The sequence below is a fragment of the Pelobates fuscus genome, chromosome 5, assembly GCF_036172605.1.
Source record: "Pelobates fuscus isolate aPelFus1 chromosome 5, aPelFus1.pri, whole genome shotgun sequence".
Taxonomy (NCBI): domain Eukaryota; kingdom Metazoa; phylum Chordata; class Amphibia; order Anura; family Pelobatidae; genus Pelobates; species Pelobates fuscus.
In genome coordinates, this window is record NC_086321.1 from 381,132,061 (window position 1) to 381,159,493 (window position 27,433).

The 27,433-nt window shown below is 47.0% G+C and overlaps 1 protein-coding gene across 2 annotated transcripts in view; it reads right to left on the reverse strand.

Moving 5' to 3' along the window:
- The window catches only part of RPTOR (regulatory associated protein of MTOR complex 1), a 204,205-nt gene extending 178,017 nt beyond the window's left edge, over window positions 1-26,188 (reverse strand). For both annotated transcript variants that reach the window (XM_063456325.1, XM_063456324.1), the window contains exon 1: window positions 25,924-26,188. In XM_063456325.1, the coding sequence (XP_063312395.1) occupies window positions 25,924-26,187 (264 nt within the window). In that variant the 5' untranslated portion in view covers window position 26,188. The remainder of the gene's footprint in view (window positions 1-25,923) is intronic.
- Between the last annotated feature and the right edge of the window lie 1,245 nt (window positions 26,189-27,433).

Below are 27,433 nucleotides of genomic sequence, written 5' to 3' on the forward strand. Positions count from 1 at the left end.
TACTTGCCATACCAGAACTGACTGCAGACATAGACGCCACACTCCGGGACTATTTTACACACAATGGCGACCAGACGTCCCCCACCATACGATGGGAAGCACACAAAAGTGTTATCAGGGGGCATTTCATACAAAAGGGCGCTCTCCTGAAAAGACAGAGGGAGGCACGCATGACTACACTATTGGCTGACATACACCGCCTAGATACCCTCAACAAACACCTCCAACTCCCTACACACCAGGCAACGCTGTTAGGACTGAGGAGGGAACTGACCACACTCATACAGTCCCAACACCATAGGGCAGTCCTAAGACATAAGGCATTCTTTCATGTTAACGGTAACAAGAGTGGGAAGCTCCTAGCACGCATGCTCAACAAAAGAAGGCGGGACACATACATAGACCGCATTCGGGACAAGGAAGGGAACCTCCACAGACACCCTACCAAGATACAGGAGATCATCCGTTCATATTATGCAGACTTATACTCCCTACCACGACCGCACACAGACATGCACACCCTCAGACTCCGCGACTCTATAGATGAGTACCTCTCGGCCCATACACTCCCCGCCCTAGCGACAGGCGTGTCAGACCGACTAGAAGAACCCATCACCTCGGAGGAACTTGCGCTAGCGATTAAAAGCTCCAAATCAGGGAGGAGCCCGGGCCCCGACGGGCTACCACTAAAATATTACAGGACATACGCTGACATACTTTACTCCCCATTGACAGACATGTTTAACGCGATCAGAGAAGGACACGAACTCCCCGGACAGGCACTAATGGCGCACATTACTATCATCCCCAAAGAGGGGAAGGATCGGGAGCTCTGTGGCGGCTACCGACCCATATCCCTCATCAATACAGACATTAAACTCCTGGCAAAGGTCCTGGCGACTAGACTCCAGACGCACGTACCCGGCCTGGTCCACGCAGACCAGGTTGGGTTTGTGCTGGGTCGGGAGGCTAGGGACAACACTATCAGGGCCCTGACACTAATGCATAGGAACACCAAGACAGACACGGGCCTTCTCCTACTCTCCACGGACGCGGAGAAGGCCTTTGATAGGGTCAATTGGGAATACATGTTCCGGACATTGACACACTTGGGAATGGGACCACATCTTCTGGGCTGGATCAAAGCCCTGTACTCCAAACCGTCAGCACACGTACTGGTCAACGGGGCCCTAACAGACCCGTTCCCTATACATAATGGTAAGCGTCAGGGATGTCCCCTCTCCCCGCTGCTTTTCGTCCTAGCGTTGGAGCCATTCCTGAACACCATCAGACATCACCCCGACATCACCGGCATTCATACAGGAGACACGCACCACAAAATTGCCGCCTATGCGGATGACCTACTTTTTTTCCTCACACATCCAGAGGTCTCCCTGCCCAACCTAGTGCAGGCCTTCCATACATTCGGACTCCTCTCAGGACTAAAAATTAACTTCTCAAAATCATATATCCTAAACATTAGTGTACCCGCACCTCGCGCAGACCAGCTGCGCAGGAGCTACAAATTTCAATGGGCCTCGGACAAGATACGCTACCTGGGTACCTGGCTGACAGTGAGCGTAACCAACCTGTATGCGACAAACTTTACCCCATTACTGACCCAATTTCGGAAAGAGATGAGGGAATGGGCCTTCCCCCACATATCCTGGTTGGGTAGGGTGCAAGTGGTGAAGATGAATTTTTTGCCACGACTGCTCTACCTCTTCCAGGCCCTGCCTATCCTGATCCCAACATCCTTCTTCACGACACTCCGGGGAGCACTGGGGTCCTATGTATGGAACGGAAGGAGACCCAGACTGAAACACTCACTGCTCACATGGCCCAAAGACAAAGGAGGACTAGCCCTCCCAGACTTTCTACTATACTACAAAGCGTGTCACCTACAACGAGTAGTGGAATGGTCCAAACTAGGGGTACACAAGCTGTGGAAGTCCTTAGAGGAACACGCAGCGGGTGTCCCCACCGCCTTACTCCCGTGGCTCCCAGTGGGAGGATCAGGGAGGGAAGCCCGTTACACACCCTACACAAGAGCGACTCTGACGGTATGGAGGAGGAGTATGGGGCGTCATGCTCTTAATACGTACCCCTCCCCCTTACTACCTCTCACCCATAATCCGGACTTCCAACCGGGCCTTGACCCGAAAGCCTTACAAACTTTGGTAGACGACCCCCTACCCCGACTACGACATGTCTGCTCCAGCCGGGGACGGAAAGACCTGACAAAGTTACGTGGGATGACCCCTCAGCCCTTCCTGACGCGCTTTCGTTATGCACAGGTACGCAACTACATAAAACTTCTCCCACAGGGAAAGGCTTTGGGCAGAGATCTCACAACCTTTGAGAGACTGTGCTCAGCCCCTGACCCACTATCGCATGGAATTTCGCACCTCTACTCCCTTCTCCAAACGCAAACCCCAGTAGAGACACCTAACTTTATGGGGAAATGGGAGGAATCCCTAAATAAGACGTTTAGCGCCACAGAATGGGAGAAGATTTGTAACAATGTCCACCACTGCTCAACATTTAGCAAAAGTCAGGAGACAGCTTATAAACTACTCACGAGATGGTACCACACACCAGCTACAGCGCACCACATAAACACTCAAGACTCCCGCCTATGCTGGAGGTGTGAGAAGGAGATAGGCACACTCTTACACATTTGGTGGAACTGTGGAACTGATCCAACCGTTCTGGCACACTATCCATCAAGTCATAGCCCGCTTCTCAGATAATCCCCCACCTCTTGAACCAGCAGCTATGCTGCTCCACCACACACCCACCCCCACATCCAAATATAAAAAGACACTCACGATCCGGATCATTAATGTAGCAAAGCAATTAATCCCACAGTTTTGGAAGAAAAAAACGGCCCCGCCCTTATCCAGTGGTTTGCCCAAATGGAGGACCTCAGAGCAGTTGAGGAACTTATCATGTACGCGGCTGGCCCGCAAAAACAACAGCAGACTTACCTAGACATATGGACGCAGTGGATACTGATGACAACGAAACCGGAATTCCAGTCCATGCTAACGGACCACACGACCGATACCCCAAGACCAACAAATGCAGAGACAGTAGACTAACCCTATCCCCCCTCCCCTACCTGAACCCTACCCCCCTTTTTCCCTGACTCACTTACTTCGCACCGACTAGAGAGACGGAGACCCGTAACCAAGAGCAAGCAGACACACTAGGCTGAATGATCATGAGCACTGGGCACTGACGGCTAATGTACACAACTCTGCCCATCAGCCTAACCGACCTATACATCTGAAGACCTGGTCGGTAGCCGAACTCGCAGTGCCCATTACGATCCTATATATCACCAGACCAAACTCATGATAGCTACAGATCTAGTCAGACAAAATGTTGCTTGTAGACTTCTGAAGAAGACCTGCGAGCTCTGAGCTTCATAGGGCCTGCGCGCCCACAAGAATGTGTTTTTGGGGGGCGTGGCTTGGAAGCCGAAGAAGATGGCGGCGTAAACCCTGAGCTCCTGACAAGGCACCGCAAATTTCCTCGCCTACAGCGCCTTATTACCCCGAAAATGGGTAAATCTCACAGGGCATCTAATACCCCCAAACCTGCTGACAACCCCAGAGGCTCCACGCACCCATCCATGCGGCAATTCCTGGTCCCCCCGCCGGACTTAGAATCACAAGCCTCCACAGACTCCGCGGCCTCAGAAGGCCTCCTCCGACCAGCACCGCATACAGCCGACACCCAGCCGGAGTCACAGACAACTGGCCCCGAGACAATGCAGCCGGAATGGCTCGCCATCCTGCACAATCTGCCCACTAAACAAGATCTAAAAGCAGCTAACGACGAACTCCGACACTCTATCACCGCGGAGCTCCAGGCCATGCGAGAAGAATGCAGCGGCCTCCGCCAGAGGGTGTCACATCTCGAAGCGGAATGCGACCACATGGCGTCGGCGCAATCTGCCAACACGGTCATCCTAAAGACCAGAACGCTCCAATTACAACAAATCGCAATCCATCTGGAAGACTTAGACAATCGGGGCAGAAGAAATAACATTAGGATTCGAGGGGTGCCGGAGGAACATGATGATACCACCCCGGTATTGCAAACTATCACAGGTATATTCAATACCCTCCTAGGCCGCCCCACAAAGCTTCCCATAGACATGGCCAGGGCCCACAGAGCTCTCAGACCACGGGGCCCAGCTGGGAGTACACCTAGAGACATTATCTGCTGCGTAATCAATTTTCAACTAAAAGAGGACATCCTCCGGAAGGCGCGGGAGGCTGGTAAGGTGCACGTGGAGGGATCGGAGGTGCAACTGTACCCAGACCTCTCGCCCGCCACGCTGGCATACAGACGGGCCTTACGCCCCTTCACAAGGCAACTACAGGCAAACAAGATACGCTACCGCTGGCGTTTTCCGACCGGGCTCCAAGTCCACACACCTAGAGGCCCGCTAGACATCAGAGAGAGAGCAGACCTAGACGAGGTGGCAAAGGAACTCCAAATAACACCGGCACAACTACAATGGCCGGACCCACTGGCACTATACTCCTTAACACGAGGTCAGGAAAGCCAGGCCGAAGAGAGGCCCACACCGAGAAACACCCGCCAACGAGCGCTAGGCCCACGAGGCCAATAACCAAGAGACACCAAGGCAAAGAACCCCTACTACCGCATAAACATGGCACGAGACACTATAACAAGAGACATTGCATCCCGAAACCACTCAGGTGGGAACCCAACTCTTTTGCAAGAACCGAACTAGCTCACGGAACCTGACCCACGAGACGGCCAAGCTATGGCACATACACTGCCCGGACTCCAACCTACGCTTGCACATCCAAGACGGACCCCACAAGCCAACCACCATGTTAACAACCCCGCTGGGACAGGGCGATCCACTATGGACATAGCACCCGAGGACTCTGCCCCAACCCCAGTGGACACCCCTGCCTGCCCAAGCTGTGGACTGTCCAGCGTTGCCCGGAGAAACTGCTCCTAGATCAAGCCACAGAACTGATCGCGCTATAGCGCAATAGACTGCCGCAAACACTAATAAACGCAAGTACACAGCCTTAACGGCTATACCAATGTATGGGAGACTTAGAGAGAGGAACGGGTTGGGATACCGGTTACACCAAGGCCACACTAGCTCACTTGAGTGGGGAACTGAGGGCAGTAGTGGGGTGACAGACCGACCCGGGCAACCGCACCCCCAACGGACCTGTGACGACCTACCCAGGAGCAGGCGGGGAGGCAGGGGCCCGGCTCGCTCGGAAACCCCACAGGGAACACACACACAGGACCACACGCCTGCACTCCACCTATAACTGACCGCGACAAAGGGACAGAGGGCAATATACAAGCGGGCTGGGGAGACACGTATAGACTAACCACCCTCCCACCAAGCTGCAACGCCACAGACATAGCGGGAAGCGAAGACTAGACACAATAACAACATACCACGGTCACAGAACCGCTATCGGAAAGTGGAGCGTAACTCCTGACCACCGACCACGACACACATAGACACAGGGGACTTTGCCAATCCATGATGCCGATTGGAGATAAAAGGTTGCATTAGGCAAGTTGATAATTGTCGTATGTTGATAGAAATGCAATGTTGTATGTATGTTAAAATTGCTCGGCGGATGCCCTGTCACCATGCATGATACACCTAAACAGAGGGTACTGATACCGCCTATGTGTCTCATCAATAGGGGACTACAAGTTATCCTTAGTAAATTGTTACTTGTTAGAAGATATATGCTAAGCAATGTTAAACGAGTTAAACGCTATAAATGTTATACAGATGCTCAGACGTCCTAGGCGAGGACACACCAAACCCGACCTAACACCAGACCGAGCCTTGAAGGGAAGACCCAGGGGACTGTCGTGACTGGACCACCCAGACCCGAAAGTAACGACAGGACAGGTAACTCAGGACTGACGGCCTAGGGAAACCACGACCCGCTGAGAGACTTCAGCCTTCCTCCCACTACCCCAAGGGACTGGCGACGTGCCCAAGTGACCGAGACCCAGAGCCGGTACCAGGCTCACACCTCGGATCCACTTGTTCGCCTACACCCTACCGCCACTGAGCGAAGTACCCCTCCCCCCACTGACCCCACCCCCCCCCACCCCACGCACAGTTCAGACCGCGACAACCCGCAACCCACACTGACTAACCGGACCGACGACTCACGGACAGAAAGGCATGTCACTCACGCCAGCCGATCTCAAAATCCTATCCATAAATGCCAGAGGGCTAAACAAGCCCGAAAAGAGATCAACAGCACTCAAAGAATTCCACACCTCTAGGGCCTCCATAGTCTACATACAGGAAACTCACTTTAGGGAAGGGGTGAGACCTAAACTACAAGATCACCGATACCCCATGGGCTATTTCAGTAACTATCACGGCAGCAAAACAAGGGGGGTAGCGATCCTACTCCACAAAGGTCTCCCCTTCCAAGAAAAGGAGACTAGGACCGACCCAGAAGGAAGGTTCGTCTTCCTGAAAGGCACGATAGCGGGACAAACCTACACTCTAGCTAACGTCTACGCACCGAATAGGAGACACCATCAGTTCCTTGCGAAAATCCTACGCACACTCACAAAATTTGCCGAAGGCATATTGATCCTGGGAGGCGACTTCAACTTAGCCCTTGACCCGAGATGGGACACATCATCAGGAACCTCGCACATACCAACACAACAACTGACAGCACTCAGATCACAGCTCACCAAACACAAACTGGTAGACTGCTGGAGGGCCTACAACCCGGATGAGAGGGACTACACCTTCCATTCCCACCCACACAACTCATACACTAGAATAGATTACTTTTTCATGCAGCAATACCACCTCCCACTCACCAAACACGCTGAAATAGGCACGGCGACATGGTCAGATCACGCCCCAGTCACACTCACGATGACATCACCCCTATTTAGACCCAAGGAAGCCAGGTGGCGCCTGAACGAACACCTCCTCACGGTTCCAGACATCAAGTCGGACATTGGGAAAGTCCTGCGAGAATATTTCACCCTCAACGTGCCGTCCCAAACGACCCCCACGATCACCTGGGAAGCCTATAAAAGCGTAGTAAGGGGCCACTTCATTCAGAAAAGCACCCACCTTAAAAAACAAAGAGAGGCCGCCATGACATCGATACTAACAGACATACACAAGCTGGACACCCTAAATAAAAACAACCAGACGGACGAACAGCTAAGCGACCTACTCGCATTACGCAGGGAACTGTCCACACTACTACAAGCGAAGCACCATAGAGACGCGAGACGCCACAAACTGTTCTTCTCCCTACACGGTAACAAAAGCGTCAGGCTTCTGGCCCGCATGCTGACAAAACGCAGACAATTGACCTACATAGACCGAATTAGAGATACCAATGACACGCTCCAACGCCACCCCTCAAAGATCCAAGAAGCGATAAGAGCTTACTATGCGAAGCTCTATACGCTCCCGAGACCACAGACACAACCAGCACACAAACGCCTCCTGGACACCATAAACGAATACTTAGACACACACACGCTACCCACACTAGATAAGACTACAGCGGACCACCTAGACGACGAAATCACCCCAGAGGAATTGGCCATGGCTGTTAAGCAGACAAAACCAGGTAGAAGCCCGGGCCCAGACGGCCTACCCTTATGCTACTACAAGACATTTGCAGAAATACTGTACACCCCTCTCCTAGACACGTTCAATGCAATAAAAGGGGGACACCAGTTTACCAAACAATCCTTAGAGGCACATATCACCATCATCCCCAAAGAAGGGAAAGACAGTGAACATTGCAGTAATTATCGACCCATCTCGCTCATAAACAGCGATCTGAAACTACTGGCCAAAATATTGGCTACTAGATTACAAACCCACATACCCATACTGGTACATCCGGACCAAGTGGGGTTTGTGGGGGGGAGAGAAGCCCGAGATAACACCATCCGCACCCTCTCCCTGATACACGCCCACAATCGGCGACCGGAGGGCCTTCTCCTGCTGTCTACGGACGCGGAGAAGGCCTTCGACAGAGTGAACTGGACCTACCTCTTCCAAACCCTCACACGCACAGGACTAGGCCCGGGCATTATGGGGTGGATAAGAGCGCTATACACGCAACCGTCGGCCCGAGTAGTGGTCAATGGAGCACTAACAGCACCTTTTGACATACACAATGGCACCCGCCAGGGCTGCCCCCTATCGCCAATGCTCTTTGTCCTCGCCCTCGAGCCGTTCTTGGTAGCCATCAGAAACAACCCGGACATTAGCGGAATACCCTTAGGAAAAACACACCACAAAATAGCCGCATATGCCGACGACCTACTATTCTATGTAACCAATCCCGAAATAACACTCCCTAATATCCTTAAGGCCTTCCAAGAATTTGGCAGAATCTCCAACCTAAAGATTAATTTTACAAAATCCTCAATACTAAACATTTCGGTACCCTCACAGAGGGAACGGCCACTACGCCAACACTTTACACTACAATGGGCGAACCAAAAGATCAAATATTTAGGAATCTGGTTAACGCGAACTAGCGGGGACATGTACTGGAAAAACTTTATCCCTATCCACACTAAATTCCGGGAGGAAATGCGAGAATGGGCATACCCACATATCTCCTGGTTGGGGAGAATTCAGGTAGTCAAGATGAACTTCCTCCCCCGGCTACTATACTTATTTCAGACCATCCCCATGATAGTCCCACGCGCATTCTTCGCATCACTGCGGACAGCCGTGGGTCAATATGTGTGGAATGGTAAAAGACCCAGACTCAAACATACACTTTTGACACAGCCCAAGAACAAAGGGGGACTAGCCCTACCAGACTTCTTCCTTTACTACAAGGCATGCCACCTCCTACGGATCATTGAGTGGACTAAAACTGGGACACGAAAGCTGTGGAAGCAGGTAGAGACACACATGATAGGGACTCCCGTCGAGGCCCTACCGTGGCTACCCCCAAGACCACAGACGAAAGGGACGGAAGACCCCACATACACAAGAGCCACTCTTCAGGAATGGCATCGCGCCAAAGGAAGGCACAGCCTAACGACATACCCATCACCCCTACTCCCACTGACACACAACCCAGCTTTCCCCCCAGGAGCGGACCCGAAAGCATTTCGACCGCTGATCCAGGACCCCACACCTAGACTCCGACATGTTTACTCGGCCAGGGGCCTCAGCTCACTCAATGAACTGAGAGCGACCACGGAACACACACTCCTCATGCGCCTGAAACACAGACAAATACAGAGCTATATAGCCACTCTCCCACAAGGGGAGATACTAACGCGCCCCCTCACAGCCTTCGAAGAAATCAGCCTAAACCCAGACCCAATAGCCCATGGGGTATCTGTCATCTATACTATGCTCCTGACACAAACACCAGTGACGCAACCGAACTTCAAAGGGAAATGGGAACAAGATCTAAACCGCACTTTTACCGAGACTGAATGGGAAAAAATCTGCTATTTGACACACCACTGCTCCACCTACAGCAGAACGCAAGAGACGGCATATAAGCTACTGACTAGATGGTACCGCACCCCAGCGACACTAAACGCTATAACACCAGATCAATCCCCATTATGTTGGAGATGTGGTAGGGCAAGGGGTACACTGCTACATATTTGGTGGGAGTGTGACAAAATAGCCCCGTTCTGGCAGGGCATACACGCAATGACGAAACAATTTTCCGACAACCCCCCCCCATGAACCCGGCTGAAATGCTACTACACCACACTAGAGTACCCCAATCCAAATACAAAAAAGCAATGACTATACGCATCCTCAACACGGCCAAAGCAATCATCCCACAATACTGGAAAACACCAGTGACACCATCACTAGAGGTATGGTTCACACAAATGGAAGAACTGAGGTCCCAGGAAGACCTCTATCACTCAGCCAAAGACACGCACCAATCATATCTCAACACTTGGACCCACTGGCTATTGTCGACAGCAACTCCGGACTTTAGAGACCGGCTGAGACACTAGTGAAACTAGGAGAGAAAGAGACAGACGCCTACCGACGACCTGACGGCAGACAGACAACGGACGACCCGACGACCTAAACCCTCCCCCTCCCCTCCCCTTCCCCCCCCCCCCCCTCAAGCCCCTGAAGGGACCACAACCAGAGAAGTAAGGACTTACCGCACGCAGAAGGCCAGCTAACGGACCACCCTAAGTCAACTACTGACATGGGTATCGCACCTACCGACGCACAAGGCATAGTAGGGCCACAAACCAGTACACAGATACAACTAGACATACAGAAACCCTACTACAAGGGAGACAGGGAACCCAACACAAGACCGTAAGGAAATACCTGAACTACATCACTCCTTCCCCCCCCCCCCTCCCCCACACAGTAACCAGACAATCGGATAAAAGCATCAAAAGGATCTGCGAATCCATTTCAACAGGGGGCCTGCGAGCCCGCGTATCGACTATATGTGTTAACGTTGACAACTTTACAACCGGCCGCCACAAGGCACGGTACCTACTTGCTAATAAGACATGCCTGTATTCGGAGACCTGCGAGTCCCACATTGTTACCTTTTGCTACTTTCTAATATTGTAATACCACTTCATATTATTGAAATACCAATAAAAATATATTTACAAAAAAAAAAAAAAATAGAATGTGTTTTTGTTCTTTTGTTTTCTCCCAAAGGGACACACGGCATGTCCTGAATCTTAGGCGTGATTGAATATACAGTGCCTATTCCGACTTTATGTGACTCCAGATTCAATCTACCACGAGACAGCTATCATCTGATAATATGGTTATGTGAAGCATAGCGGAGAAGTTTTGATCACTGACGAGGACCTGCGAGTCCACTGCTCCATGGGGCCTGCGCGCCCACAAGTTTATATTTGTGCTCTATTGTTTCTCTATGGTTGGACACATGTTGTGTTCTGAATATTGCTAATAACTGTACATGGAGACTTGCATGTCTCGGAATGACTTAACTTTGAAATAAAAATCATATTTACAAAAAAAAATAATATGTTAAAGTCCAAGTAATTCTGCAATAGTCCAGAGTAAAGCAATCCACGGCAGTAAGGGGAGGTCTTGGTGGAATAACAGGCAAGATGTGTAGTCACGGGTAAGGGCTGGTTGTCCGGTGGTACATTAAGGGAGCAGAAAATGAAAGAGGAAGCCAATGGTACATTATATAGGTATACTCAATATAAGGTATATTAGTAAGAAACATAGGTCCTTGAAGAAGCCTGTTGAGGCGAAAAACGCGTCTAGAAACCTTTTATAATTTTTGTGTTAATAGGAATTTTTGGCTATATTCATTATTGTTGCCATATTCCTTTTCACTTTATTCATATTTTATCCAATTTTATTCTTTTATACTTCAAATTATTTTTTTTCCTGACCTGACATTGTTTTATCATCTACAAGAAGTACAAAGAATCCCAAGGTGGGGATTGTACCACCCATACGTTGTACATCGAGCAGTGAGCCTGCTCAATATACTGTAAGTATTTTTCATACTTTTTATCGAGATACAGTGAGCACTATATTTTATTCTCTCTCATTCCGAGCTGGACTACTCTGCTGACATATATAGCTGACAATCTGAGGAATCCTACATATCCTCGAGTGGGGATCATTCCACTTCACGCATTCCAAACCAGAGCTGGATTTAGGCTCTGTATATTGTGAGTAGTTCCTTACTAATATACTTTATATTGAGTATACCTATATACGGTTTAAATTCGATCTAAAGAAAGTTTTCTATTTAAGATACATTATAGTCCACATGTTTATTCGGCATGAAAAAGGATTAGTAATGTAGCATGATGCTTATATTCATACAATATTTACTTTTTTGGTAAATTAATTCCATTAATCAACGTTAATTGAACTTGTGCCTGCAGAAATAATTTTTCAGTGCTAAAACATTATAAAATAAACACACAAAGTTCAGAGAAAGACGGCTATTCTGCTAATCTATCAACACACATACTAAACCGCTTTACTTTAAGTTGTTCTCTCAGTGATTAACCTATTAAACTGGAGATAGCGCACCTGGCAGTGATTTCACCATTATCTATGTAATTACTAATGGTTTATAACAAACTCAGTTCTGATATCCAAGTGATCGGAAAAGTTATTAATCTAAATATATGAAATTTTCATCAGGTTACAAATAATAAAGATTACGCCAGCCAGCAAGAACGAGCCTGTCTAAAAATCCTGATTTAAATCAAGTCTTACGGACTAGTGAGAAATCCACCCTACTGTCCCTTTAAGTCAGCTGATGCCATTGTATTATTTTTACTGCCGCATTATGCAGAATCAAAATTCATTCTTATCTTCTCTTCCCACAAAGGGCGAAATATCGCAATCAAAATAAATGACGGCTTTACCTTCTGTGAAATACCAATGTGGGAGTCAATATGACTAATTACTTTCTATTTCTAAACCTGTGGGGTGACTCAGTTTTCACAAGGCAACAGCTGCGGTAAAACATTCAGCCGTAAGGCAAAATATTGATAAGGTGGCAGACGTAGGCACAACCAGAAGAGAAGGTCATTGTCTTGGGTGGCCCACTCTGGTGGCCAGCTAGCCCTGCTTTCTGAACAATGACACGTCGCTGGGTTGTGAGCCATTCTGGGGGTATTGATGGCACTCGCATAGTATGATAAATATGACAAACTGTTTGTGGTGGCTTTGTACAGGATATAAAATGTATTTGGAGGATTAAGAGAGTTTCATTTTTACCATTTCTAAATCTCTGAAAAATGTAAAAAGCTGTATGGTAGGGACGTCGTCAGGGAATTATTACACACCCATCAAAGGTTAATGTATCTAGGATCGCTTTATCTGCGTGAATTTGGTTGTGGATACACATGTACAGCATGCATTCTCTGCAAATGATGGCTTTGCAATCAATCGTGTGATTGAAATAGCACTCTTTAAACTGGATTATTTAATCCACAATCCCGTGTTTTACAGAATAAACCGTGTTGCAGGGGTCTGGCGCTCCTTACAGACATAGTTTTCTAGCAATAGTCATCTTGATTGATACATTTCTCTATAAAGCACCAGGCCAAGAGGAACCATAGAAATGTGAGCTGGAAGCTAAAATAACACACAGATATATAATGTACTAAATGAAAAACCAGTCAACTATACAGTTCACACGGCACTGTGTCTTATTCTACCTATCACAAACCAATTTCCACAACTCGTATTCATATTTCATCCCACAACCATTACTGCACCTTTTCCAGGCAGGAACCACATGCCCAACAGCAACACGCTCCCCTGAGTGAAACCGACAGACTGTCTCCATCCTGTTCTCATTCGCTCTCACTGTAAACCCCCCCCCCCCGAACCCGTGAACCCCGCCAACTATCATTTCTTATGTAAGCTGAGGATTGCCCCATCCTGTACAGCTTATCTGTAACCGCTTCAAATCCCATCATCCTAAAGACCATATGGGAGAGTAAAGGGTTAAAATAAAGCAGAAATGTCACGCAAGTCTAACCCCCAGTTTCTGCACGCTTCCCCATTTCCAACAGAACTCTCAAACGTCATGATACCGACCTGATGGTGTTTGCAATTTTTAATTTTAGCTGAACAGACAGAACAAAAGGCTTCAAATTAACAAAGAAGCAGCGGACATTGCAGCAAATCCCGTGGAATTAATGAAATTTAATTTAGAATGATGCACAGTGTGCAGCGTGTATTTGAAAGTGCGCCTAGCGTGCAAACAAGGCAGGGGGACTTTGATGATAATGAATCTGCAGACCCTGCGAACAACATTGCTACAAAACTCCCAGACTGCAATGTAGAACTTTATAAGTTATTAACAACGCACAGAAGAATATCTGATCGGGTATTGTGTGTTCAACAAAAACAAACCATCATCCTGCATGACACCGGGTGATAGTTGTGAAACCTTCTGCAACAAAGACACACGCACACCACTTGCTCAGCGACAGGAAAGGCGTGTTAGAGCACACTCAGTAACTCTCTCAGAACACTACGACTGGACCAGGACTGGCAGAACTATTTCCAAGCTTAAATAAACATCACTTAAGAATGAGAACTTGAAGGTTAGTGGAAAAGAGGAACCATTAGAAGTAATGGGTAAAAGGTGAGGAATCACACCCCAGAGCATTTTTTTTAGGAAGGTGTGATGGAAACCTCTCTAGTGGAAGCTAAGTGTATGTTTTACTCTGTGTAAGGGTTACTCCAACCATCATTAGCCTACTGTAGAGGTTATGATGAGAGTAGTACCCTGGCCTCCAATATTGTGGCAAACGGTTTTACAATGCTTACCCAGTCGTGCAGGACACAGACGGTCCTCTAACATGGGATTTATGACACCCCAGGACTGCAAAAGCTGGATCCTGCTGCTCATTCATTGGCTGAAAGTGTCAGCTGACCGCTCTCAGCCAGCGTATTAGATTCTGTCCATCAAAACTTGCACAGAATTGACATTAGCCATCCTGGAACGAGAACACCCCAATGACGCTGCTGGATGTGTTAATACTGTATCAGTATATGCAGTTTTTCAAAGCAAAACACAGTACACACAGACTCCAGGCATCATGACCACTTCATATCATTGACGTGGTCATTGTGTCTGGACCAGCCATTTAAATAAACATGCACAAACCTGCATTAACAGGAGTTGTTGTTACTGCGCATTCTTTGCAAGGCAGATTGAGCTCACAATGCAATAAAGAGACATTTTAGGGTCCCACGACACATTGTCATCCCACTGAGCTCATAAAACAATTTGCTAGTTTTTTTCTATAAAACTGAATTGTTCCTGAGATAGTCCATAAAATCTCTTTTAAAAGTACCTACATGACCAATTCAGACTGCTCATTAAGAAACATTGTAGCTCAAACATGGAAGTTCGATAAATGAGGCTCATCTTATATAATGATATCAGTAATCAAGGGAACAATGAAATTACTACACACTTTGAAATTACCCTTTAAAGCAACACTATACATATACAAAAGCGGATTCCTAACACTATAGTATCAGTCACCGTTTAGAAAACCTTTCATGACCAAGATATAAAAAAGAAAAACTAAAAACAGGACATTTTAAAACATGGGATGTATCCAGGGCATTTGTAATAACATCCCAAAAACACAATAACACTTTTATACACATTTACTTTTTCTATACAAAGTCTAGTGTGACCTTCAAAGGGCTAGAGAGTTACTTCAACCAACATCACCACTTCACTTTACTAATTTGCATTTGTAGGGGCCTGGTAAATCAGTAACGATAATAACTGTAGATATATTTTCTTTCACATTACAGTGGGAATCAGCAGCAAATGCACAGATTAAAAACTACGTACATACATGACAGACCACGTCTGCCAAACAAGACACGACCTCTCGGAGTGGGTGTAGCAGCTGCTCCAAATGAAATGATTGTAGTCCAATATTGACTAGCGTGCATTAGACGATGCTGCCAGGTCACATAAAGACAAGGCACGAGTATGTATAGTCACTCCATAACTTCAAGCTTGAATTGATGTCAACGCACAGCAGTAAAGACTAAGAAGGTCACAATAATGTGTCATTCAACGACCTTTCTTTTATACTTTGGCTTTTACTTTATCCAGTACAACGTAAAGGCAGACAATTATCCTCTTTAAATTTACATCAATCTACATCTGTCGTTCTTGGATAATCTTGTGTTCTTGCTAAAATTAGAACCACAATAAATTGAGACTTTCGTTGGTCGAGAAATATAGTATGCTATATAATGTAAAATAAATTAAATTGTCTATTCATTACAGCCTTCAAAGCTACAGACAGGACTGTTATGCCAGACACGATAACATGGCTCAACAAGTCTAAAAGGCTTGAGAAAATCCAATACTCAATAAAAATCAGCTGGCCGAGATTGATTAGTAAAGGGGGAGGGGGGAAGCTCAGTATCAATAAAAACTAAGCAAGCAAAACAGATAACGTATTGGACAGAAATTATCCACATTACATTTATCACTAATAACTTTCAGCAAAGGCTGCCAACGTATTGCAAATAATTTACTGCCGGGAGAATAGATCTGGAAGGAGAGTTGATCTTAGGAAGAAGACTGGAATTTTAAATGAGGAACAAAGAAAAAAAGTGTATTTAGGAAAGCGTATTAAAACCAACTCTGCTAACCTCCACTGGTGGTTGGGGGATTTAAATGTGAGTAAAATTAATTAAGAGTTGCAGAAAACATATTTGGGAGTGCATTACCTTGTTATTTGGGATCTCCACCTTCTGGTTAAGAGAAATAATAGTGTGCAATGGATTGATACCGGAAAGAAATGCGGCAGTAATTTATCAGTGGACAAGAATTACAAAAAAAAAAAAAAATGTAAATAGGGCAAAGGCAGCAATGCAAATATACATTATATATGGCACAATCTTAGTTTAAACCCCCAGGGGAACAGGCAGTCCTCCAGCAACACTCACTATCCTCAAGCAGCCCTTTGTCGTGCCGGATGCCATGTAGAGACTATGAGAGTTGTATTCTAGGACAGACTGCGGATGATCTACAGATGAGACTGGGGTATGACTCCCATCATTCTAGCCTCACCACTTGTCCAGACACCTATAATGCCAATGACTCCAAAATACACAATGTCCAGCAGGGAACAGTTTGTACTCGTTTCAGAGGACTGCTGAGCATAATCATAACTTTCCAAAATGTTTTTTTTTTCCTCCTGGTAATAAATGTGATTTAAAACTCATTTAATACCTGCAGTCACCACTGTATTTCATAACGTGCGTCCACTCAAAAAAAAAAATCAACCAACATTAAATGCAGCGCACGTTTCAGCATTACGAAACAAATTTATATTCAATAAACATGTAGGCCATCAGCATTCTATAAAGTCTCCGCAGCAATATTTTCACATGGTTTCTTATTATACAGCTTTCCAAAAGCCCTGAAAAAACACATTACGATACTTCCCATCTACCAAGAAACTTATTTAGCTAATATACGGTTTATGCGTGGGCTTTGTAATTACACTGGGGTAGCCACTGCTTCAATGCAATAATATTCTCTTATTATAAAGGAATTTGAAAAAGCAGAAAAATGAAGGGGAAAAAAAAGAAATAAGCAACATGCGAATCTCCTATGGTAGTTTGCAATAAATTAAAAAAAGGAACCTATGCATATTAACATTTACGCTTGCAAACAGATTTCGCATTTAATCAGAGGGAATACGATTTACAATCTTCAGCGACAGATCTGATTATTTTCCTAACAGAACAGAAAGTAATATACTTTTACAGTCAGCTTTTATTACAAATACCTTGCAAATCAGAAATGCTAGATAATCTGTGACATGAACGAGACCTTGATCAACTTCTAAAGTAACAGGTAGACCAGAGCACAATGAAGTTATAAAAATCCAATTTCTGGCACCTACCTTAGTACATAATGGAAAAAGGAGGTTTGACAACTGCCAGGAATCCCACGTTAATTGGCAGCTAAATAAGTAAGGCAAGATATAATTGCTCTAAAAACATTCTTTAATAAGAAGTAGTGCTTCCAATCTTCCCATGTGATTAGCCACTTAAAACATCTAGACTTGCTTTTTATGCCACGCCAACCTGCAGCCAATCGGGTTTATTAGGTTTTTTTTTTTTTTTTTTTTTTTTTTTACAGTGAGCAGCCACAGGCTGCTCACTGCTTACTAGACATGCCCCTACTCGCGGTATAGCGAGTAGGGGCATATAATTTACTAATACTAAGTAATCTTTACTTAGTATTAGTAAATTTGGCTGAAAGACCAATTTAGGTCTTTCAGCCTTTTAGTAGATAGCTCCCTGATACCGTGGGAATTAGGGAGTTATCTACTAAGCGGCTGCAAGATGCAGCCGCGGCAATGAATAGGATTGGAGTTTTATTCATTAGAATGAAATTCCGATACGATCAAAGTACCGAATTGCATCCTAACACCAATGGAGAAACTCTTCTCATTCTGTTAGGATGCAATTCGGCAGTTTTGCCGGCGTTCTGTCTAAGTGACAGGACGTTCGGCAATACTGACAGGAAGTATTGTGGGAACAGGGAGGAAAGCTAGGGATCATGGGAAAATTGCTCTGACCAGCGGAAATGAAGCACACTTTGCTCCTCCGCTAGTCTGAGCTGGTCAAGCGGAGAAATCCTCCATAAGACAAAGAGTCCCTACTTTGTCTTATGATTTTAAAGAAAACTAAAGAAGACAGGAAGAAAAGAATAACAGATCCCGAGAGAGGGGGAGAAGAGGAAGAGATTGAGGAAAGGTAAGTTCGGCATGAGAGTGCCGCTTTAATCTGTTATTAAAAGGGTCGAGATCAGACAACTCTCGCCAACAGTAAATTTAGGGCCACCAAATGATTATAGAACAGTCGGTCATAAAACATAATGGTAGGAGAAACCATATGGAGCTACCAAAAAAAATAAAAAATAAATATTTGTTTTAAGCTATTAATTTTTTCATTTTCACATAAAAAAATACCACACACAAACTCACTGTTGTCTGTTCAGCAAAAAATAATAATAATGCAGGTCATAAACAGCCTTGTTCACCCAACACCAAGTAACCCAAAATAGGACTAAGTCCCACCAGTGGTCACAGAATGGTAGCAGAATGATGGCATATTTATAAAAAAAAAAAAAAAAAAAAATACAGGTTAAGGAACAGCGCACCCACAAAAACACATACAAGTAACCACGTAAAATATAAAACTGTATTTGTTGCAAAAAAATATGGGGATTCGGTTGCACCATAGCAAATTTTTCCCCGTGTAGATTTGGAATCCAAACCGGATCTCGATTATAGGCTGGACACCCCATCCATCCACTATAGATGCCCGTTTGGAGGTGACCACAGGAAAGCATACATTGAGGAGACTCTGAAAGCAGTTCAAGCTGTAAATATTGCAAGTTAGCATGTAAATCTCCCATCTTACAATGAGTGTAGGTACACGCTCATGTGAACGGGGCTCACAGTACTTGGCAATACCTTTGACAAAAAATAAATAAAAAAATTTAAAAAGCAAAAAATGCTTATCCTTTTCATGTAGCTTTGAAATTGGCTCACAGACTCCAGAGCCCTTAATTACCTGCATGATGGCTGTATACTCGGCCCTCCGCAGATGTCTAGTTTCAATGGTAATTGCTGGGACAACTGTTTAAATACGCATCCCCGTACACCTCACAAACATCACTCCTTGAAGTAACCCTCCCCACAACATGGGTCCGTAGAACTCCAGACGAGGGCTATCTCCCACATTATACCGGGCTACACACGTAAATAACCTTGCCCACCCACTCTTTACCATTACTCGATTGTGTTACAACTATGTGTATGAAACGGGACCTGAGTGTCTGACTGACTGTAATTGCTAACTGGCACATCAAGACCTGCGAGTCTCTGTACATCACGATATGCTTTACCATCCAAAATGACTTTTTTCACACATACGAAACACAAAACAAATAAACCATATTTAAAAAAGAGTGGACCCACCAATATTTAGGGTGCTGTGACATAGTGGTGGGCTTAACACAATATGTCCATATGGTGGATCTGTATTCAGTGATTACACCTCCCAGACTCCGGTAAAGAATCATTAATTGGTGACGGGTTCAATTTATGTGTTCAACCATAGCAGCAATGTTATCTCTAAGAGACCATGGCAGCAATGCTATCTCTAAGAGACCATGGCAGCAATGCTATCTCTAAGAGACCATGGCAGCAATGTTATCTCTAAGAGACCATGGCAGCAATGTTATCTCTAAGAGACCATGGCAGCAATGTTATCTCTAAGAGACCATGGCAGCAATGTTATCTCTAAGAGACCATGGCAGCAATGTTATCTCTAAGAGACCATGGCAGCAATGTTATCTCTAAGAGACCATGGCAGCAATGTTATCTCTAAGAGACCATGGCAGCAATGTTATCTCTAAGAGACCATGGCAGCAATGTTATCTCTAAGAGACCATGGTAGCAATGTTATCTCTAAGAGACCATGGCAGCAATGTTATCTCTAAGAGACCATGGCAGCAATGTTATCTCTAAGAGACCATGGCAGCAATGTTATCTCTAAGAGACCATGGCAGCAATGTTATCTCTAAGAGACCATGGCAGCAATGTTATCTCTAAGAGACCATGGCAGCAATGTTATCTCTAAGAGACCATGGCAGCAATGTTATCTCTAAGAGACCATGGCAGCAATGTTATCTCTAAGAGACCATGGCAGCAATGTTATCTCTAAGAGACCATGGCAGCAATGTTATCTCTAAGAGACCATGGCAGCAATGTTATCTCTAAGAGACCATGGCAGCAATGTTATCTCTAAGAGACCATGGCAGCAATGTTATCTCTAAGAGACCATGGCAGCAATGTTTTCTCTAAGAGACCATGGCAGCAATGTTATCTCTAAGAGACCATGGCAGCAATGTTATCTCTAAGAGATGCTAGAGGGCCTCTCAGTATGGACCAGTGCTTTCTCAAGAACAGTTTAAGAAGCAATATTGATGGAAATCAACATCCAATCGTGCTAAAGATGTAGTTTTCCAGTTTAACACAAATCCAGGAAGTGCATGTTTAAATTTACTCAACAATGTCTCTGAACAGTTCAAGAGACTACTCGAAAAGAACAAATTCCTGACTGGTCACTATAGCCAAATTTACATCAGCTTGGCCGGATGAAAATCCCAAATAAAATCTCTAGAAAGTCTACCATTCAGCTGATACAGATTCAGGTCACAGACCATTTAATCTTACTTACTCTTTAATCAATGCAACAATTATGGCGGTTAATTCGGAAGTGAGAGGTTAGCATTCACATTAGGCCCAGGCATTCCATAGCTCGGCATCTTAGCCAGTCAAATGCTTGCAGGACAGTAAAAGCAGGACCAACTGCTTGCTACAAATCCCTTTGGATTACATAAAAATCCATACACCTATACACCTTCCCAAAAAGCTCAAAATTAAATTGGATTTTGCCAACAGAGCAGGCACAGTTACACTGAGCTCAGAGAGATTCCGCTTTGCAATGAAGATAAACACTTTATCAAACAAGAAGGTTGATCGTTGCCACTTGGCCAATAAATTCAAGCAGCGACCCATTACATCACAGACGTGTCACAAAGGCCTTCGCTCAATTCCCACTCCACTAGCAGTACGATATCTAGCCCAGGGAGGACATTGTGCTGGATGAATCAGATGCCATCCCTACACATGGGAGATTACACAGTCAGCACTTCAAAAACTAAAATACACCAGCATCTAATGCAGATATATAGGCCTGCGAAGGACCATTATATGCTCATTTGAGGCATACATATTGGTGATAAACAGAATATACTTGAAATTACATGTTAGGCATACAGATTACTTTATTCAGTGGTGTATTTTGAATATGGGCTGCCCTAAGCTTAGCAAAACTTGGGCACCACAGTAATCTAAATTTGCCCCATCCCTTCCCATTTAAGACCAACACGCACTTTGACCGACAGAAACCACGCCCTGACTGATGCATGCCCTGACATACAGTCACTGACATATACACAGTCATTGGCGCACACACACACTGACACACCCAGTTACAGACACGCACACACTCAGATTCTTTGATTTGACAGAAAAATTATTTTTTTATTTTAGTTTAGAGGAACACAAGCATGTGTTTCTGACCCTATAGTGCTAAAACCACCATTAAGGAAGGGGCTACATTTTACCTTACTTCTAGCGCCGCGCAGGTCGGCCGCCTCTTTGGAGACAACAGAATTTACCATTTTAGCCAATCCAATGCCTTCCCATAGCATTGGATTTGCTAAAATCAGCAAGAGGCAGGATGGGGGCAGGACCAAACACTGGTTTGGCCAATCAGCACCTCCTCGTGGAGATGCATTGAATCAATCTCTATGAGGAAAATTCAGTAACTCCTTGCAAAGCATGTTTTTTTGCAGCCCTATCTGATTAAAATGCTCTGGGTGCAGTGCTATGGTTTGTAGAGCTAGGCCACACATCATGCTTCATATTACACCTCTATACCAGCCCCCCCTTTACTATACCTCTACACTAGGCCTGCCAACCTGTACCCCCTATTATACCAAACCTGCCAACCTGGTAAGCCCTACTATACCGTGCCCCTTACTGTACCTCTACACCAGCCCGCCGTGCCCCCTACTGTACCTCTACACCAGCCCGCCGTGCCCCCTACTGTACCTCTACACCAGCCCGCCGTGCCCCCTACTGTACCTCTACACCAGCCCGCCGTGCCCCCTACTGTACCTCTACACCAGCCCGCCGTGCCCCCTACTGTACCTCTACACCAGCCCGCCGTGCCCCCTACTGTACCTCTACACCAGCCCGCCGTGCCCCCTACTCTACCTCTACACCAGCCCGCCGTGCCCCCTACTCTACCTCTACACCAGCCCGCCGTGCCCCCTACTCTACCTCTACACCAGCCCGCCGTGCCCCCTACTCTACCTCTACACCAGCCCGCCGTGCCCCCTACTCTACCTCTACACCAGCCCGCCGTGCCCCCTACTCTACCTCTACACCAGCCCGCCGTGCCCCCTACTCTACCTCTACACCAGCCCGCCGTGCCCCCTACTCTACCTCTACACCAGTCCCTCGTGCCCCCTACTCTACCTCTACACCAGTCCCTCGTGCCCCCTACTCTACCTCTACACCAGTCCCTCGTGCCCCCTACCTCTACACCAGTCCCTCGTGCCCCCTACCTCTACACCAGTCCCTCGTGCCCCCTACCTCTACACCAGTCCCTCGTGCCCCCTACCTCTACACCAGTCCCTCGTGCCCCCTACCTCTACACCAGTCCCTCGTGCCCCCTACCTCTACACCAGTCCCCCCTACTCTACCTCTACACCAGTCCCCCCTACTCTACCTCTACACCAGTCCCCCCTACTCTACCTCTACACCAGTCCCCCCTACTCTACCTCTACACCAGTCCCCCCTACTCTACCTCTACACCAGTCCCCCCTACTCTACCTCTACACCAGTCCCCCCTACTCTACCTCTACACCAGTCCCCCCTACTCTACCTCTACACCAGTCCCCCCTACTCTACCTCTACACCAGTCCCCCCTACTCTACCTCTACACCAGTCCCCCCTACTCTACCTCTACACCAGTCCCCCCTACTCTACCTCTACACCAGTCCCCCCTACTCTACCTCTACACCAGTCCCCCCTACTCTACCTCTACACCAGTCCCCCCTACTCTACCTCTACACCAGTCCCCCCTACTCTACCTCTACACCAGTCCCCCCTACTCTACCTCTACACCAGTCCCTCGTGCCCCCTACCTCTACACCAGTCCCCCCTACTCTACCTCTACACCAGTCCCCCCTACTCTACCTCTACACCAGTCCCCCCTACTCTACCTCTACACCAGTCCCCCCTACTCTACCTCTACACCAGTCCCCCCTACTCTACCTCTACACCAGTCCCCCCTACTCTACCTCTACACCAGTCCCCCCTACTCTACCTCTACACCAGTCCCCCCTACTCTACCTCTACACCAGTCCCCCCTACTCTACCTCTACACCAGTCCCCCCTACTCTACCTCTACACCAGTCCCCCCTACTCTACCTCTACACCAGTCCCCCCTACTCTACCTCTACACCAGTCCCCCCTACTCTACCTCTACACCAGTCCCCCCTACTCTACCTCTACACCAGTCCCCCCTACTCTACCTCTACACCAGTCCCCCCTACTCTACCTCTACACCAGTCCCCCCTACTCTACCTCTACACCAGTCCCCCCTACTCTACCTCTACACCAGTCCCCCCTACTCTACCTCTACACCAGTCCCCCCTACTCTACCTCTACACCAGTCCCCCTTACTCTACCTCTACACCAGTCCCCCCTACTCTACCTCTACACCAGTCCCCCCTACTCTACCTCTACACCAGTCCCCCCTACTCTACCTCTACACCAGTCCCCCCTACTCTACCTCTACACCAGTCCCCCCTACTCTACCTCTACACCAGTCCCCCCTACTCTACCTCTACACCAGTCCCCCCTACTCTACCTCTACACCAGTCCCCCCTACTCTACCTCTACACCAGTCCCCCCTACTCTACCTCTACACCAGTCCCCCCTACTCTACCTCTACACCAGTCCCCCCTACTCTACCTCTACACCAGTCCCCCCTACTCTACCTCTACACCAGTCCCCCCTACTCTACCTCTACACCAGTCCCCCCTACTCTACCTCTACACCAGTCCCTCCTACTCTACCTCTACACCCCCCCCCCTCTACCTCCCCCCCCCCTCTACCTCCCCCCCCCCTCTACCTCTACACCCCCCCCCCCCCAATAACTCTTTATCACCACTCTTCTCCTCTCCCCACCCCCCTTCTTTTAAATATAGTCTCCTCCCTCACTGTGTTAACCTCTACCACTTCAGCTGGAAGGCTATTCCATGCATCCACTACCCTCTCAGTAAAGTAATGCTTCCGGATATTATTTTTAAACCTTTGTCCCTCTAATTTAAGACTATGTCCTCTTGTTGTGGTAGTTTTTCTTCTTTTAAATATAGTCTCCTCCTTTACTGTGTTGATTCCCTTTGTGGCAAACCTAGCCACTGTGGAACTATAATCTGGGAAGGTTGTCTGGAGGCTGTATTATGTGCCATGTATATTTGCTGTGTATGTGTTATGTTAGGGCGATTCGCATGCTGGCAGCCGTAAGCTACCAGCATACAAAGACTTCGTTCGACGAACAGCGGTGACTTAAGCCGTTCGCCGAACGAATAAGGGCTCCCCTGATAGACCACACACTTAGGGTCGTGTGGCAATTGTTAACCGATTGCAACAATGTTGCAATCGGTAATTATAGACTATTCTGGGTGGCCGTCGTTCGACTACCGACCATGCGGCGGTCGGCCATCTTGGATTCGTCTATTTGGCAGCGGTGCTTGGTCGTCGAGTGCCTGGAACCAAAAACGGCTACTCGATGATGCGAGCACCGCTGCACTTCCAAGCCATTCGGGAGCCCGGTTTTTCGGTAGAATCGTTCCCCTGGATATGTTCGACAGATTGAGGGGAACTTCTATGTAAAGTTATATTTGTGCGGCGTTCGGTCAATTCCGCCGGGATCTGAGCGGTATTCTCACGAAAGGTGCGCTCAGACCCCAGCTACCTGCCGAACGTTCGGTCATTTAAATCTACCGAATAAAATGTGAAAACCGTATTTTAATATAGATTGTCAGTTCTGCTGCACGAGGGGATAATCCACTTAATCGTCCATTTTAGTGGGTGTATCCTTCTCGTGCAGCACAGCCTGTTGGGAAAGTTACAATGTATGATGGGAGAAATCCCCTGGATTTACTGTCTGGAAACCCCTTGCATGGGGAACTGTATAAATATGCCAGCTGTGAATAAAACGAGTTAGTTGACTCCCAGACTGTGTTTCGTCCGGTTATTGGGAGGATTTGGGGATTTGTCTTACCCTTCAGCGCTGACTGTGGATGTACTCGTGGAACCAGCGGAGATTGTGGTCTTTAATACCTGCCCTCCGCTACACCCTTTATGTATTTAAATGTTTCTATCATATCCCCCCTGTCTCGTCTTTCCTCCATGCTATACCCACCCGGTCACAGTAACTCCCTCTCCCCCCGGTACCCGGCCCTCCATCCTCCCTCCCGGTCTCCCCACCCCCCCCCCCGTACCTGGTTATTCATCCTCCAGCCCCCCCCCCTCTCTCCCCCCCGGTCCCTCCCCTCACACCGTACCCGGTCCCCCCCTCTCTCCCCCCCGGTCCCTCCCCTCACACCGTACCCGGTCCTTCATCCTCCCCCCCGGTTCCCCCTCTCTCCCCCGGTCCCTCCCCTCACACCGTACCCGGTCCTTCATCCTCCAGCTCTGGGCCAGCGATTTGCAGCCCTCGATTTTCTCGCGGTGCCGTTTCTTGGTGAAGGCGGCCGGGATGTTCCAGTCAGTGAGCTCGGGCTCCCCGTCCTCTGCGAGCGGTGTGTCCGGGCTGGGCGGCTCCATGCCGGGGTCCATGCCGGGCTCCGAGCCGGGCGCTGCCGGGGAAAGGCGATCACTGAGGGGGCTCAGCGCAGACACACGGGCGGCGCCATCTTGTCTGCTCCCGGCATGCATTGCGACTACGGGAGCCGGCGGAGGACAAATGGCGGCAGCTGCGAGAACGCGAAGGGAGAAGGGGGGGGGGGGGGTGTTAAACACAATGGGAGTATCAATGGTAACCTACCTACTACCTACCTGCTACCCATCTGTATCCTATCTGCTACCTACCTGTATCCTATCTGTAACCTACCTGCTACCCACCTGCATCATATCTGTAACCTACCTTCTACCCACCTGCATCCTACCTGCTACCCACCTGTATCATATCTGTAACCTACCTACTACCTACCTGCTACCTACCTGCTACCCACCTGTATCATATCTGTAACCTACCTACTACCTACCTGCTACCCACCTGTATCATATCTGTAACCTACCTACTACCTACCTGCTACCCACCTGCATCCTATCTGCTACCTATCTGCATCCTATCTGCGACCCACCTGTATCCTATCTGTAACCTACCTGCTACCCACTGTCATCCTATCTGCTACCTACCTGTATCCTATCTGCTACCTACCTGTATCCTACCTGCTACCTACCTGCATCCTATCTGCTTTAAAAAAAATGGTATAAAATGAAAAACATGCAGTAATCGACTATAAATTAATATAAAATGAAACACATGCAGTAGTCTACTAAAAAAAATATAAAAAAACACAGTAATCTACTATAAATTAATATAAAATTAAAAACATGCAGTAATCTACTATAAATTAATATTAAAAACCACAGTAATCTACTATAAATTAATATAAAATGAAAAACATGCAGTAATCTACTATAAATTATAGACAGTATCCTACCTGTAACCTATGTGTCGGCTAGATTAGTTGTACAGGAAATCAACCTAAATAAATCATCGCAAAGCATCTCATGAAACAGGTTAACACAAGATATATATGATTTTCAGTATTTTTATCAATGGTGTAAATTCCATAGAAACATAGAATGTGACGGCAGATAAGAACCATTCGGCCCATCTAGTCTGCCCAATTTTCTAAATACTTTCATTAGTCCCTGGCCTTATCTTATAGTTAGGATAGCCTTATGCCTATCCCACGCATGCTTAAACTCCTTTACTGTGTTAACCTCTACCACTTCAGCTGGAAGGCTATTCCATGCATCCACTACCCTCTCAGTAAAGTAATACTTCCTGATATTATTTTTAAACCTTTGTCCCTCTAATTTAAGACTATGTCCTCTTGTTGTGGTAGTTTTTCTTCTTTTAAATATAGTCTCCTCCTTTACTGTGTTGATT